General features: G+C 40.3%; 1 protein-coding gene across 2 annotated transcripts in view; it reads left to right on the top strand.

The window, feature by feature from the left end:
- LOC126262433 (NBAS subunit of NRZ tethering complex-like) overlaps nucleotides 1-17,554 on the top strand; it is a 412,445-nt gene that overhangs the window by 263,752 nt on the left and 131,139 nt on the right. For both annotated transcript variants that reach the window (XM_049959075.1, XM_049959074.1), the window contains exons 30-31: nucleotides 3,702-3,898; nucleotides 13,454-13,654. In XM_049959075.1, coding sequence (XP_049815032.1) covers nucleotides 3,702-3,898; nucleotides 13,454-13,654 — 398 coding nt within the window. The remainder of the gene's footprint in view (nucleotides 1-3,701; nucleotides 3,899-13,453; nucleotides 13,655-17,554) is intronic.

The raw sequence follows: 17,554 nt of genomic DNA, 5'->3' as shown, positions 1-17,554 counted from the left end.
GAATCTCAACAACTTCTCCCCTGTTTGCTTCACCTGGTCCTACTCAACCCAACAAGCCACCTTCCGAGATGTTGTCCTCCACCTCAGAGATGGCTACATCAGTACCTTCATCCATATCAAACCTACTAACCACCAGCAATACCTCCACTTCGACAGCTGCCACCCATTCCATACCAAGAAGTCCCTTCTGTACAGCCTAGCCACCTGTGGTCTGCAGTGACGAGCAGTCCTCTAAATGTACCGAGGGTCTCACTGAAGCCTTCACTGACTGTAATTATCCTCCCATCCTTGTACAAAAACAAATCTCCCATGCCTTATCTTTCCAGTCTCCCACCACCTCCCAAAGTCCCACAGACCAGCCACAGAGGAGCATTCCCCTCGTACCTAAGTACCATCCGGGACTGGAGCAACTGTATGACATTCTCCGCCAGGGTTTTGATTACCTCTCGTCGTGCCCTGAAATGAGAAATGTCCTGCCTGCTATCCTTCCCACCCCTCGTACTGTGGTATTCCACTGTCCACTGAACCTACACAATTTGCTCATCTATCCTTACACAACCCCTGCTCCCAATCCCTTGCCTCATGGCTCATACCCCTGTAATAGGCCCAGATGCAAGACCTGTCCCATACATCCTCCTACCACCAGCTACTCCAGTCCGGTCACTAACATCACCTATCCCATCAAAGGCAGGGCTACCTGTGAAACCAGTCGTGATTTACAAGCTCAGCTGCAACCACTGTGCTGCATTCTATGTAGGCATGACAACCAACAAGCTGTCTGTCCGTATGAATGGCCACCGACAAACTGTGGCCAAAAAACAAGTGGACCACCCTGTTGCTGAATACACTGCCAAACGTGATATCCCTCATCTCAGTGACTGCTTCACAGCCTGTGCCATATGGATCCTTCCCACCAACATCAGCATCTCTTAAATGCACAGGTGGGAACCTTCCCTGCAATACATCCTACGTTCCCATAACCCTCCTGCCCTCAACCTTTGTTAGTCACTGTCCTCCCTCATCCAGCCCCCTCCCTGTTCCCATTCCAGCACTGCACAGCTGACATTTCACCACCACACCCAGTCTTTTAATTTATTTTTATTTTCATTTCTCTCCTTTCCACTACTTACCCCCTCACCCCTCTGCATCTCCCTCCTGCCCTCCTTCTAAACTGCAACACTTCACTGTCCACCACTCCCACCATACTATCCCTCCCCCTCCCCACCCCAGCCTCCTCCTTTGCCCCACCCAGTCGCCACTCCCATCATGCACTGGTGCTGCTGCTTGCAGTGTAGTTTCAGCTCTTTGAGACTGCAGACGTGTGTGCAAGTTGCGTTTTGCATGTGTGTGTGTGTGTGTGTGTGTGTGTGTGCGTGTGCGTGTGTGCGTGCGTGCGTGCGTGCGTGCGTGTGTGTGTGTGTGTGTGTGTGTGTGTGTGCGCGCGTGCGTGTGTGTTGATGTGTGTCTACTGCTGACAAAGGCCTTAATGGTTGAAAGCTATGATCGTGTGAATCTTTTTGTTGTGCCTATCGCGACTCGGCCTCTCCGCTATATGGTGAGTAGCAACTTTCTTTCTCAGGTATAATTATATTTCATTTTGATGTGCTTCACTGCTTTGTGGCAATATATTTTCATGCAGTAGTGGTACATCAGAACTTCGACTACTTATCATTGTGCTTAAATGTGAGGAAAGTCCTCTCCACAATCCTTTCCACTCCTCTCAAAGTGGCATCCCACTGACCAGCCAGTCCTGGTAATACTCTATCCCATCCTGATGCCACATCTACTTCCCACTTGTTGCCACACATATCATACACCTGTATAATGCCCAGGTGCATGTGCTATTCAGTACAGCCACCCATATGAAGCGATGTGGCACAGTGGTTAGGACATGGGGTTCACATTTAGGAGAATGACAGTTCAAACCTGCATCTGGCCATACTGATTTAGGTTTTCCGTGATATCCCTAAATCACTTTAGGCAAATGCCGGGATGGTTCCTTTGAAGGGGCATGCTCGATTACCTTCCCCTCCCTTCCCTAATCTGAGTTAGTCCTCCATCTCTAATGACCTCATTGTTGACAGGTCATTAAAGACTAATCTCCTCCTCCTCCTCCTCCTCCTCCTCCTCCTCTTACAACCACCCAGCACATACTACTCTAGTTTTATCGTAGGCTTATTCTATCCAGAGGCAGGACTAGCTGTGAAAGCAGTTGTCACATACCAACTCTGCTGAAACGTACACACAGCATTTTATGAGGACATGAACACCATGTACGGACCCCATCAAACGGTGGCGAAGAGCAGAGCTAACCATTCATTGTCAGTGGCAGAACACACTGCTGAGCATAAAACTCTCTATTCCAGTGGTTGCTTCACAGATCCCTCCCCTTCCCCAACTCCTTCCCCCTACGACACACACACACACACACACACACACACACACACACACACACACACACACACAAGCTTCTCTGAATTATGTAGGTGGGAACTGTCCTTTAATCCCTCCCAACCATCATCTTCCATTTCGCACCCCTCGTTCCAATCGCCACCTACATCCTCTCTTCACTCACTCTACCCAATACGAGCCCTCATACTGGTCAAGCTGCAGTTCAGTGTGTGTTACAGGTACTCCTTAAAAGAAGTGATGCAGGAAACTAATGTGGGCTTAAATGTTTTGTGGAGATGCCTTATTGACTTACGCCTCGTGCCTTTTTTTAATTGCTCTGTCACAGTCCTCATTCTATCAAGCACGTTTCTTTCTTTTTATATTAGGCGCAATTTCTTCATCTATAGTTTTCAGGTTATTAATTATCAGTTTGTCACTTAATGGTGTTTTAGGTTTCTCCAAATGTACTGTGTTATTTATTTAATAACTGGCTCCTTGTCATATTAGATTGGAATGATTTGTGTTTCTTTTTTGCTGTTAACTTGACTTTTATGAGGACTTTGACATTAAAAATGTTTTTGTGGCCATTTGTATCTATGCCTGTATGATCATGACAGAACTCCCAATTTTACATTGGGGCATTTCTAGGTCATTAGTTCATGTAGACATATCATAAATCCTTTGTGTTTCCAAATAAGTCCATGATTAACACTCAGTCCAGTCAGTCATTGCCCATTCTTCTTTTCTAATATCTGAGTTGGCCATTCCCTCACCATTGTACAATATCTTCTTTCTTGAGCTATGTTTGCATTGAAATCTCCAAGCAGAATTTTAATATGAGTATCAGGCATGTTTGATATCAGTTGGTCAGCCTCTCCCCAAATTTTGCATATTTCTTCTGTCTCTAGTGTTTTTGTCATTGTTGGAGTGTGCACTTTTATCACTGCATACATTTTGCTCATTGCTTTAAATTTTAAAGTTGCCATTCTAGGGGAGTTTGATGAGAAGTCCTTGATCAAGTCCATTATACAGTTATAGATAAGGAGTCCTATTCCAAATTAGTGACCTCCTTCATTGCTATTTTCCCAGGAGGCCCTTTGTAAAGAGGGTTTCATTACTGTTGTATTGTCATTTTGCTGTCCAGTTTTTTGGAAATGTATAAAAGAAAAGAAAAAAGTAAAATTCAAGTGTTCAAATAGTGCTTTTGCATTATGTAAGCAGTATTACTTCAGTGGACATGTTAGTGTGTCCATGTGTTTTACTTGTAGTAAATCAAATCAAATGTGTTGTGTTCTTTTCCTCTACTGTAGCTCATCAGCCACATGGTATCCTTGGTTGAGAATTCCAAGGCACAGGGAGTGTGGACTGAATATCTGATCCAGTCCCAGGAAACAATGTCAGATTTCCTGCAGGGTCAACGGCTGAATGAATTTGGATGTGGAATTGACTTGAAGAGATTTGCAGTGGACAAACAGTATCAACAGGACTCCATTCTTGGTTTGCCCATGTAAGCTTTACTTAATTTAATTACCATACATCAAAAAGAAAACTGATACTGCTGTTCTGTATGTTGCTTGGGAATTCTAGTTGAATCTTGTTCTTATTAAAAGTAATTTTCAAATTCTAAGATATTTCATTAATTTTTTTCATCAAGGGCCAAGTTTGTTCTGATTCCACTTGAAATGTGAATAGTTACATTTTATAATATACTAGTGAAAAATTAAATATAATAAATATAAATGTATATGCGATGTAGAATCACCATATTTGTTTGCTGCACTGGTGGTGTGCATTAAGTGCATGATTTTAAGATCCTTGCTGTGGATAAAGTTGGAACCACTCAGTATGAAAACACTTGAGTCCATAACAGTTATATTTGACTTTTCAAAATAGTGGTCTGTTGTTTCTAAGCATCAAAATAGGTTATTAAAAATTATGAAAAGGTCAAAGTAGTGTCACTGGCATGATTCATATAACTGATTAAATTTCTGTGAAGTTTTATTGCAGGCCTACAGGATGCTAGATAGTTGTTAAGAAGAATTTCCCTACACTTAATGTGAGATGTCATATATGTGTCAGTTACAGTGCAGGTGATAAAACAAGCTAATCATTCTAGTTCTGGATGGCAGTGGTCTGTAGATTCGTGGATGGACTGTCACATCAGATAAGCAGCAATTACTTGTTGGACAGTGTGTGCAGTGCAAATTAGGACCAATGTTGCACCCACAATATCTGCTAGATGATGATTCAAGCAAAGATGCTTCTTATCAGAGTTCATTTGCATCTCAACAGTGTTCAGCTATCCTCTGTTGGTGTAGTGAAGATGCACCTAAGAAATGAATAGCACAAAATTGTGGTTGATGATGAGAGCAGATTATGCTTTGGCATTAATGATGGTTTTTAATTGTTTGTGGCATCAACAAGCAGAGCAGCAGTTGGAGTGATTAGGCAGCAAAACACAGAATCATAGTAGGCATCATAGTCTATTGTAAGTATACATATGAACATTGAACAGTGCAGGATACATCAAGAATATCATGCAAATAGTTATGTCACTATCGTTATTTTGTCAGAAAATTTTGGTCTTTCCATAGGATAAAACCTGCACATGTGCTTCTTATGTTGCCCATTGTACATGGCCATCACAACACTAGAGCTTCCCCCTACTGAGCATGCATAGAAGTGGGACATAATGGAATGGCATCTGGTCTGGCTTTCAGTACTGACAACACCTCTGGACTGGTTTTGACGGGAGGTACAAGTTGCATTTAAAACTAGACAGACAGCATCTAATAATGTGTGTGCTATCTTCATGCTTACTTCATTGTTGCTAGTGGTGGTCAAAAGGGTATTGAAACTGTTGTGTAAACAAATATGCCCTTCGTATGCGGTACTGTGATGATGATTATATGCAGTGTGCAGTACATGAGTAGAAGGCTGTTCATGTGGGTCTGTGACTTCAGGACTTCTTAATTTTTCATAAATCTTTTGATTGTGACAACAAATTTTGTTGGCAGATGTATGCATGATATTGCATACATTGTTGCTCTGCCTTCATTTTTGATTTGTGAGAAATTTTATTGCACAGTGGGATGAGTGAGTCTCTGATTTTCTCCTTTCTTACTGACATAGAACTGGTTACTAATTTCATTAATATTTGTGATTTATTTATTTACTCAGATCAAGCCATACAAAACTGCATCACGTAACTGTACAGTATCATGGGATACTACTAAAACTACAATTTACTTAGTTTACATAAATTCAATGATCTTCACCCATAATTGGACAACACCAACAGCACTGCCTTCAGCCTTCATCAGCTCATCACCACTGCATGTCTCGGCAACATGGACAATGATAGAGGTGAGCCATCATCTGTTCTCCTCCACATTCGCAAATGGTCGGTACTTAGGCAAATCCTCATTTGGCAAGGTTGTCCTGGATTTATAATTGTCTATCTTAACCCATTCAATGATCTCCAGGTAGACCAATTTCAAGTACCTCCAGATGGTAGTCACTCAGCAGGTTTCATCCATAATGTCTAACTGCCCACAGTTGTTCTCTGGCAATGTGTGGAGACATAGTTAGTACTGATGCTGAACTGAGGAAACATCTACAGGATTTCAACCTAGATCTCAGTGGTTGATGGCCATGGAGAGGGTGTAAATGATTAAGTTCAGCCTTTTTCCTTTGAATGTGTGCAGCTACTTCACAAAGTATATCTGGTGATGCAATGCCTGCCATGTAATAGACCTTGACTTTAAGTGTTTGTTTCACACATCTGTGGTCAGTCTTACAGTTTCTTTCAGTGCAACATCCACTTGCTTTGCATGGACAGAGCTGCAACATACAGGGTACCCATACTCCCCTGCAGAAAAACAAAGAATGTCGTCCTGAACGGGGTGACTTCAACAGATACAAGTGTAACTTCAGGTGTGCCCCAGGGCAGCGTAATAGGTCTGCTACTTTTTACGATTTGCATAAATGATCTGATTGATGGTATTGACAGCAGCATTAGAGTGTTTGCCGATGATGCTGTAGTCTACAGCAGGAAAGAAGTATCACACAAAAGTTATGAACAAATCAATGAGGATTTGCAGAAAATCGTGGTGTAATGACTGGCAGTTATCTCTCAATATTGAGTAAGTGTAACCTACTGTATATAACAAGGTGAAAATCCTCATTACTGTAAGAGTAAAACAGGATAGAGTAGCATGGAGAGCTGCATCAAACCAGTCTCAGGACTGAAGACCACAACAACAACAACAAAATAAACGCCCAGCCTTTGGAAGCGGTAACATCCATCAAGTATCTGGCTGTGAATATTCGAAATGATCTCAAATGGAATGATCAGATTACACAAGTAAAGGGTAAGGCGAACTCTAGATTGCGGTTTATTGGTAGAATCCTGAAGCGATGCAGTCCTTCAACAAAGTAAATAGCTTACAATATGTTAGTTTGCCCAGTCTTAGAGTATTGTTCGTCTGTATGGGACCCTTACCGGTAGGGTCTGATTCAAGAGATTGAGAAGGTCTGAAGAAGAGTGGCAAGATTTGTGACTGGTACATTTAGCCATCGCAAGAGCATTAAAAATCTCATAGAAAGTTTGAAGTGGGACACACTTGTCGATAGATGGCGCACTAAATGGAAGGGGCTGCTCACTAAATTCCAAAGTCCGATCTTTACCAAGGATGTAGAGTATATATTATTACCACCTACTTTCAAATCATGCAATGATCACCATTCAAAGATAAGGGAAATTAGAGCTCGTACTGAGGCGTTCAGACAGTCATTTTTCGCTCGTGCAATCCTCGAATGGAACGGAGAGATGGGGGGGGGGGGGGGGGGGAATATGACTTTGGCGCAAATTGTGTCCTCCGCCACACACTGCTTGGTGGCTAGCAGAGTATATATGTAGGTGTAGATGTAGATGTGGATTTCCTGATGATAACTTGATCTTGGGCTCCCCAGTTACTGCCAGTGATTTTCCAAATGGTGCTATTTTGGGCTGACACTTATGGCTTGGTGTCGTGACAGTGTTTTTTCTATATTAAAGGTCTGTCTAAAGAGACACCAAGGTATTCAGGTGTTACACAATGTTCCAATTCAGTGCCCTCTCAGTTAAGCTTTAGTTTTGTATTTGCCTGTCTGTTTGGGAGGTGTAAGGCACAGATCTGTGTGTTTTGAGGATTTGGTTTCAGATGGTTCTTACCTTAATACTCAGTGAAAGTGTTCAGTGTTGTTGTAAGGTCTTCTTTGCTGGAGTTGGTAAAGCAGTATTATCTACATATATGAAGCTTTCATCCAGGCCACCTGCTTTATGGTTTTTGCATTTTTGAATTGTTTCTTCTAGTTCTTCTTCACCAAATTTTCAAGAGGATTGATTAGTTTCCAGCTCAGCTTGTCTCTGTATCTTAGATCCAGCTCTAGGTTCACTCATATTTCCATTTTTCAGAAGCTAATGAGCAATATCATTTTGATATGTGTTTGTGTGAGTTATCTGACAAGTAGGTTGTTCAGCCGACTTTCTAACACTTAGCCAGAGAGTTGGTGTGTTCCAAGACAGCATCCAAAGTTTACTCACTGAATTGCTTTTCATCAAAAGTGTTTTGTATATTCACTCAAAAGTTTGGTGTTGTCTCTATTAAGGCCAAGAATATACTTGGCATAGCAGCCATGTGGAATTTATTTGTAAGATGATTCCTGCACAGCAACCACAAAGTCATCACTTGATTCAGGTAGTGGATTTATCTTGGACACAAGACTATCTAGTGTCTCAGCATATGTGCTCCAGTTTGCCTTCTTGAGGTTATAGTGTCTTCTGAATGATGTCAGTTTAGATTGTACAGTGGGAAAAGTTTGACATATTGGTCAATAGGTCAGTGCTGAGTGTTTGGGACTGGAGACCTGAAGCTTTTAATGTGTTGGCAGGAAATTGCCTCATTGATGTATTAAGGTTAAAGTCTCATTTCCAACATCCTCTGTTAAATGATAGTGACAATTTGGTGACATGTATTAATCACAAATTAGTAGACTCGGCCAATCCTATCATTGCTTCAACATTTTCATCATCATAATATTCATAATTGTGATAAGTTGCATGCAGCATTCACCTTTCCTATAGAAGACTTTTGCTGATGTGGGCTGTGACAGTTTATGTGTGGACTCTTCATACTTCTAAGTGGAGGTTATACCTTTTCTTCTCAAAGAGAAACTGAAATATTTTGTGTTCTATTGGGTAAAATGTCACTTGGAAGTGTATCAAATAAGAAGCACAGATTAGATTTATCTTCAGGCTTTACCTCGGATATTTATTAATAAACAGTAACAATTCACCAAAGGATGTACAAAATTCGTGGAGTTGCAAATTGCAAGACTGGTGTCATCAGATTTCTCCCCTGACGGAAGAGGGCTTTTCTTGAAAAGGAAGAATTATGTTACAGATGAGTCACATTATAAATCAGTACATAGTCTGCCATGCTGTGTGTATTTTATTGCGCGTAGAAACCTAACAGAGTTAAAGCACCTGCCTAGAAGTGTGAAGAACCCACTTTTGCCTTGATAGGTGTTGCATGCCTTAACCAAAAGCATTGTAGCATTTGAGTCATAACTGCTTAACTCCGCACACAGTGCTGGATTAAATGTACATAAATCTTTGTTTGTGAAATTCCAAATGTGCTACATAATGTTGAGTTCAGGTAACCTGGAGATCCAGACAAGCACTCTCATGTCTGTAGAGTATCCTTGGTGGCAATTGGACACAATTTGTGAACAGTAAGGTGATGCACGATTGGCCGATGATACATATTATCATTGGGGTGTTGTAGCTTAACAAATAGACAAAAATGATGAGATGTTAAGTTCTTTTATCCTTCACTGATGCAACTCAGCACTCAGTGACAGTGTTCCTGCACCTAAGTTAATTTCTATGCCTTTGCTTTGTGAAGCACACATATGGAGAGATATGGCTTTTGAGACCCATAATGAGGTGCTGCTTTGAAACAGTATGGCTGCTCATCAGTTGTTGTTGTTGTTGTTGTTGTTGCCTATGGAATTTGGCTGGTGGTCATGCTTTTCATTGATTCAAGGCTCTCTTTGTACATTTTTCATTTATTTTTTTGAAATGGAATGAAACTTGCAATAACCCCTGACATGGTGGAACGAGAAAATGCAGTGCTTATACAGGTGTGGAGATGAGTGCTGCATGTGTCAGACTCCCAAAAATGGCCTGCTAATCTTAAGCATTGGCACACTTTTTTGCTCCTTCCAAAAGGATCATTGTCTTCCATGATTTCACAAGTGGCTGAGGAGAACAGTCCCAGAACCACATTTTCTGCTACAGTGGGGATATGTCCTGCCAATGACAACCATCATTTGCTGCAAATTGTTTTTGTGAGATTTTCTAACTCTTTCCTTTGGTTCCACTTGTCACATCTTAGTCTTCGCAATGTCTTCAAAGTATTGTGAGCCATCATAAACAGTTCAGTGCCATGCCCGATACACGGTGGCAGTGGTTTCCCTGTTGCCAGTATCAGTCAGGCACTTTTTAAGATATGACTTCAGAACACCTTCGTTCAATTTCAATTATGGTATCCTCCTTTTTTCTTTATTGTGTGTGTTTGAGTTGGGAATACATTATTTGTTTTAGTAGACATCTGTCAGGCATGCAGTAATACAACCAGCCCATCAAAGCTTCTGTTTGATGATGTTGGCCTCTATGCTGTTAGTGTGTGTCTCCTTCAGGCTACTGATACATTGGTCTTGCCATTTCATTTTCAGGAGTCTCCTGAGACAACACTGATGATATTTTCTGTCAGTAGTCCAACCTCGCACCCATAAGTGAGACTCAGTATGGTAGACAAAAACCATAGAGTGTCGAAGTTATGGTTGTCAAAGAGCCTGTCCTGCAAATGGACAAAGCACTAGCTCATCTTATGCAATACTGAATTTCAGCATCAACATTTGTGTTAGTTGAGAGATGACTGCTGACATATGGAAAGTGCTCAACTTTTGTGCAGCATTTTACCATTAACTGTTATGGCTGAATACGTATAGTTAGTATTTATTGAAGTTGATGGAAAATTTGAGTTTTCCTGGTGTTAACATCTAAATCAATGCTCATTTATACTTCTTTGAATACATTCAAAATTGTGAATTTTAAAATTTTCCCGGCGAATTGACTGTTCAAACAAATTTCGGGCTTGCAGCCGGTCGTCGTTCAATACTTCGCACGATATTTCAACTGGGCATCTGCCAGTCACCTTCAGGTGAGCCGTCGCAGACTGGCCATAAAGTTCTCCACTCCGCAATATATAGCGCACTGTAACTATTCTGCGCATGCTTCGAAAACTTGATAGTTGAACCAGCACCCATCCAGAGTGCGTCAACGGCCGTGGCAAACAGCAACGCAGAGGGCGACTGAGTTCCGCTATTCCACCAGCGAGGGCGCTGCCGGCTGGCAGTGTTGGTTCAACTATCAAGTTTTCGACGCATGCGCAGAATAGTTACAGTACGCTATATATTGCGGAGCGGAGAACTTTATGGCCAGTCTGCGACGGCTCACCTGAAGATGACTGGCAGGTGCCCAGTTGAAATATCGTGCGAAGTGTTGAACGATGACCGGCTGCAAGCCCGAAATTTGTTTGAACATTCAAAATTGATGGAAGGTCACCCTTTGAGTTAATTATAACAACATGATCATCTGTCTAATGATAATGATTGTCGTTGCCTTGGTCATAGCTCTCACTCTACTAATAATGAAACTTCCACCATCCATCCCACACACACTTTCAGCTTCCGATGGTAGTTGTACCTTCAACAAAGTGCAGTAAATTTCCAAAAAATATTGAATATAAGTTAGGGACAATAATACACCCTTGATTATTGCTTAATTCCTGTTTGAGTATTGGGTAGTTCTTATTTTGATTGTAACCTAGTTCCAGTTTTGATTATTGCCTAGTTCTTTTTTTTATTATTTCTTAATTCCCATTTTGATTATTGTTTAAATCCCATTTTGGTTATTGCTTGATCCCTGTTTTCTTCTTTGAAGTTCAGCTTTGGTTGCTAGGAGTTGTGGTTTCTTGAGGGCTGAGTTGGAATTGTTCTGCATGGACAATGTGAGCTTGCTTGTTTCCATCTATGAGGCTTTGAGTTTTAATGTTATTTTCACTAAACCAGTCATGATCATTCACAGAAGTGTTTGCTTTTCTGACTTGATGTTTCGGTATCTCTGATAAATGACTCACTAAAAATTATGTTGGAGATTTTTATCATTTCCACAGTAGATCTTAGTGGGCATCCTTCTTTGTATATCTTTGATAACTGTCTATTCTGAGTGTGACTTGTATTCAGGAGGCCAGAGTCTTTGCATGAGAGCTACCCATTCTTTTGTCTAATAGAAGATTCTTCAGTTTTCTTACAACTCTGTTCATTGAATCACATTTTATAGTGTGGTACATAGAATCAGGCAACTATTGTTCCATCTTCGTAGCAATAGGCTTCCAGATTCTTTTCTCGCCTCATCAAGGTATAGACTGTCTTGTCATGACACGCAGACAATATAAACAACTATTAGGAAGCCACCTTGGCAACAATAATACTGAGGTAACAGTCACATTTACTTTCATTACCAGCAATGAGTTATCTATCCAATGGTGGCCCACAAATTGTTGTCTGAAGAATTTTACCCAATAACTCCACTTTTTTTCAGAAAACTGTGGAAAAATATCATTTTGTAAGCGAATGTTACATTAGTTATCAAAAATATCCCGGCACTCAGGGACACTGAAAGACTCTTGATAAAGATCCCGGCAGTGTAGTCAAAATGTTGTGTTGGGTGAAGAAGCAGAAAATTATAAGGCTGTGGCCTCATCACCCAAAAGATTTAAAATTCGGTTTTGTATAAATGGAGCCAAATGACACTATAATTTTTATTTGTATTATGCTTTATATTGGCATAATGAGTGAACATGTATGCCAGTGTATTCACTTACATTTTGGCTTGTGCTAATCATACTGTATTGGTCATCTTCTCATTTTGTATTTCGTTATAATTTAATTTAAGTGGTTTTAGTGGTCTTTTAGTTTCAACTCTGAATTACTGAAAATATTTCAGCTAAGTATTCATTGGAGCACAGCATTGCGTGATAGTGAGACATGGACTGTGAGAAGACCGGAAATGAGGCACGTAGAAGCATTTGAGATGTGGTGCTATAAAAGAACGTTGAAAATTGAGTGGACTGATAAGGTAAGGAATGAGAAGGTTCTCCACAGAAGTGGCGAGGAAAAGAATATATGGAAAACACTGACAAGGAGGAGGAACAGGATGATAGACCATCTATTAAGTCATCAGGAAATAACATCTCTAGTAGACAGAGCTGTAGAGGGTGAAAACTGAAGAGTAAGACAGAGACTGGAGTACATCCAGCAAATAATTGAGGATGTAGGTTGCAAGTGCTACTCTGAAATGAGAAGGTTGGCATAGGAGAGCAATTCATGGTAGACCACATCAAACCAGTTGGAGAAAAAACTATTCATTTATAACCTAACAAATTCAGTTATTTTTAAAAGAATGTGTTGTTTATCGGCCACCACTTCTTTGTTTTACTGTTAGATGTCATCCACTGTGGCCGAGCGATTCTAGGCACTTCAGTCCAGAACCACGTGGCTGCTACAGTCGCAGGTTCAAATTGTGCCTTGGGCATGGATGTGTGTGATGTCCATAGGTTAGTTAGGTTTACATAGTTCTAAGTCTGGGGGACTGATGACCTCAGATGTTAAGTCCCATAGTGCTTAGAGCCATTTGAACCATTCACTGTTAGATCTACCAGTTAAGGTTAGCTTTTCAAATCAGTCTCTTGCAACTGTTCCATTGCAATACTGGTGTCACCAAAATGCTATTTCTTGCTAATTTATCATGTCATGTTAAAATGAATTGCTGATTCAATTGGCCTGTTCTTCCTGCAGTTGAATAACTTTATTTGTGATTAGAGGTCAGTTTGAGTATTAAGATCTGTCTTGGTTCAGTGCATATAAACTAGTTTTAATTTTTGTTTTGCAGGACTGTAGATACCAAGCGTTTCCAGCTTGCAGTTACTTTAGGATCGAAACATGGAATTTCTGTAAGTCAGATTGCTGCTATACATGCTTGTGCTCTCCTGCTCAACACAGAAGAGATCACAGTGACTGAACAGATAAAACGACTCAATGATCCTCAACTATTAGAACTGCTCAGAAAAGATCCTGATGGTGTTTGTGAAAGGTACAGACTAATATCATTTGATTGCTTCCACATGCTACAGATACATTATGTTTTGAGGGATCTAGATTCACCTTTTTATGAACTGTATGTCGTAATTTTATTTGTCTGTATTTCTCTCTGTTGGACACATTCCCCAGCTCTTAAGAAAGTAGCATTTGTTGGTATCATAATAGTTAATCTTTCCCTCGTGCAAATTAAAATAAAGAATTGTAAGGAGTATATTCCTCAGCTCATGATTCCAGGATTGCAGGCTTTTGGGGAAGCCTATGTGAAAAACATTATTTTGTTTTTTCAGACCTGGTAAGGGGTGATGAAATGTCTGCTCCTTCATGACAAGTTGGCAGGTATGAAACAGTATTACATATTTGTGGAGAGAGGGCATGGCAGATTTGTCTTTGGACAATGTTAAGACAGTAATTTGGCTGCAAAAGCCTTAGTAAAATCTTCACCATGCTAAGAGAGGGATTACTTGTCACTGCAAATATGGCATCCACTAATGTTCGATCTATATGGGGCTTCTTTTGTATGCGAAATAGGTAACAGCTGTCAAAATGGAGCTATGGCTTCTCTCCCTCCCTCCCTCCCTCTCTCTCCCTCTCTCCCTCTCTCCCTCCCTCTCTCTCTCTCTCTCTCTCTCTCTCTCTCTCTCATTAAATGCTTCTGTGGCTAATTTTCTTTTCATTATTTTCACCTAGTATTTGCACCCTGAAACAATTGCCTTTATTCCGTAAGCACAAAATTTTAAAAAGAAAATGTGTATTGAAGTTCTGAAATAATGTGTCTTCCTGTTGCGACTTCTGCAGCACATTAGAAGAACAGTAAGCATTGGGAGTCATTGATAATAATATCTGCCTTACTTTTTTTATCATAAAAGGACCTAATAGTGGCAGACTTCAACCTATTTTGATAATTATGGGATGCTACTTCTGTGACTGAATATACTGCATACACGCATGAGCTGAATTGAGTTTTAGAACTTTGCTAGAAATATGATAATTTTATTTCCATGGGGGTGAGTTAAATTCTTAATTTCTTTGTAAAAAGACAGAGTAATTTTGATGTGGTCATTTACTTGCAATATTGCTAGTCCTCAAGAAACTGCACCAGTCGAAACTATTTCAAGGAAATAACTGGTAAAAATGCTGCCTTCTTCGGCTTTCATTATGGCTTCTGTAGCAGCACAGATGGGTCCTTCATAAATTTCTTTTTTCACTTCATCCCTCCCTCCCTCTCTGCCCTCTCTCCCTTCCCCCCCTCCCCTACCCCCACTCCCTCCTTTCAATATCCTCATGTCTTGTCTACTCCAATGGTGACTCTGTTGTTTTCCACATTCAGGATCCAGCATTTTCCTTGGTATATTTCTCTCCCCTGTCTAGTTGCTATGCACCATATCTTTTTAGTCTTAGTATCTCAGCTGCATACACAACATTCCTCATTATTGCCTTGCAATATCTGGTCTTTGCATCTGTAGATACATTTTTTTTAAAAATATTATATACATCTCTAGTCCTACAGAAGGTTGACCCCATCTTCTTCATCCTCTCTGTTGTTTCATCATTGTTGCTGTTAAATATTCTCCTGGGAATTAAAATTTGTCCACCTTTGCACAGTGCGTTCCGGTTTTTGTTCCAATCCTTGCTGATAGTCAGTGACTTTGTCTTGTTGTGGATGATCCTCAGTCCCACACTGTGGCTACCTTGCTTATATTGTAGAGATGTTTCTTTTCATCTACTCCCATCTTTCTTAATTATCACTATTGTGTCCTCAAAAGCTAGGTGGTCTACTTGAACCCTGCTGTCATTTTTGGTCCCCACAAGTGTCTTTGGTATTTCTATATCATAATCTATTGCTCTCCTTTGCCTTAACATTTTGTTCAGTACTACTGTTGAACAAAATTGGTGAGTATCCACTTCCCTTGTTGATATTGGTTTTGATTTTGAACTCTTTCAGTAATGTCTCTTTGAAACTTACCCTTGCCTTAGTATCTGTCAGAATTTCTGTTGTCATTTCTATTGTAGTGTCATGCAGTTCTTTGTTTCTCAACATCCTCTCAAGAGTTTGTCTGATGATGCAGTCATTTGCTTTCATAAAGTCCACAGAGGTTACTATTGTCTTTTTGTTTTTTAAGGTGCTATGTTCTATTAATCGTTTCAGGAAAAGTTCTATTGTATAAATCCTCTTCTCTCCCTAAATCCTACTTGGTAATCTCCAACTGTTGTATAAACATTATTTAGAAGGATTTTTGACAGCACTTTGTAGCCTACCACTAGTAGTGATATTCTTATGAAGTTGTTCACATCTGTATTTTTCTGTTTCTTATGTATCGGCACTATGATTGCATTTGTCGGTACTTACGGTAACCTCTTCGCCCTCCAAATCTGACAGATAACCTTGATCATGTTGTCAACCAGCTTGTTGCCTCCTCGCTTTACCATGTGTGCTGCTATCCCCCTTCTTCAGTTGCCTTTTTATTGTGTAGGTTAGTTATTGCCTGTGCAACCTCAAAACTCATTGGAAGTTGTGACCGCCTCTCTTCTGTGTGAGGCCTAGTCCCAGTTCATCTTAATTTCTCATTGGCAGTAATGCCAACCCATATTTCTTATCTCTCTTATATTCTTCTTTCCCTCTACCTCATTAGGCTGTTTTTAAATTTCTCTTTAAGTTCTCTTCTGTTGATTTTCCTAAAGTTTTCTTTCATGTCTTAAAGTTTCTGCTTCTTTCTCTGTCTTCTGGTGAATCTTATGGTTCATTTTGCTTACTTCCTCACTCCTCTGAAAACCTTCCATTTTTCTGTAATCTTCCCTGCCATTCTATACCACCTCCTCCCAGTCCCTGTCCCACCTGCAGTGCTAATTTGTTTTTTTTTTTTCTTTTCCTCTGAGTTAACCTGCTTCCCCATGCTCAGCTTCCTGACTCTTCATTCATTGTTTAATTCCTTCCATGTATTTGTTTTGATTTTATCATAATATGTCTCCGCCTTGGTGTTCTTGGTGGTTCTGTTCATATGTGGCAGTCTATTCCTGTTCAGACTACAGCAGTACTCAGATTATGCAAGACTGTGACCTAATTCTATTCTTGTCATCTTCCTGATCTTGGTATTCCTGACCTCTTTTGTATTTATCTCACTAATTATTTTGTGGTCAATCTAGACTTTCTCGAATTTAGTGCAGGGAATTGCCTATGTATGTTTCTTACTCTCTTTGCCCCCCACCCTCAACACCTCCTACCCCCTTCCCGCCACCTCCCCCTCTGGTGAGCCGAGTGCTCTCCCTCTGTTCTCTTTAAGTTGGTTCTCCTTTCAACTCTATGCATTATATTCACCTATGTTGTCTGTGTAATATGCTCTTCAGTGTATCATCTAGTTCCTCTCAGAAATTGGTCATCACTGTTGCCCTCCTTCCTGTGCTTATTATTAGTTGGTGCATGTCTGTTTACTGTTGATTACTTTTTGTTTCCTGTTCAGACTATCAGTGTTAATATCCTTTCTGACATACTCTTCAGTTTTGCCATCCTAGTATTTTTATTTTTTTATTTTTTCCTGCTATGAACCTGTACCAAAGCACATGGATCTGCATCTTTTCTTCCCTACTTCGATTTTTAGATTTCTTTTCAGCATTACTAAGCCTTCTGATTCCACTATATCTTTATCCCTGTATCTTCTTTCTTGCACAGCTAATATCCCTGCTTCACCTCATCTGTTATCTATTTAAGTATGCTGGAGTTGGTCACTGTATGTCTATGATCCCCATTCTGAAAATTTTAATCTTTTTGTAGGTTCTTGGGAGTTAGGACTTCCACATACAAACTTTTTGATAGATCCCCAGAATCCAAATGCCTGCTTACATCAGCCATGATTGATGATGAGAGTGGGGAGATTGTTCCCTTATAGCAATCTCAGTG

The sequence above is a fragment of the Schistocerca nitens genome, chromosome 6, assembly GCF_023898315.1.
Source record: "Schistocerca nitens isolate TAMUIC-IGC-003100 chromosome 6, iqSchNite1.1, whole genome shotgun sequence".
In the NCBI taxonomy this organism is placed as follows: domain Eukaryota; kingdom Metazoa; phylum Arthropoda; class Insecta; order Orthoptera; family Acrididae; genus Schistocerca; species Schistocerca nitens.
The sequence above is the reverse complement of the archived record's forward strand: the minus strand, read 5'-3'. Positions and strand labels throughout refer to the sequence as shown.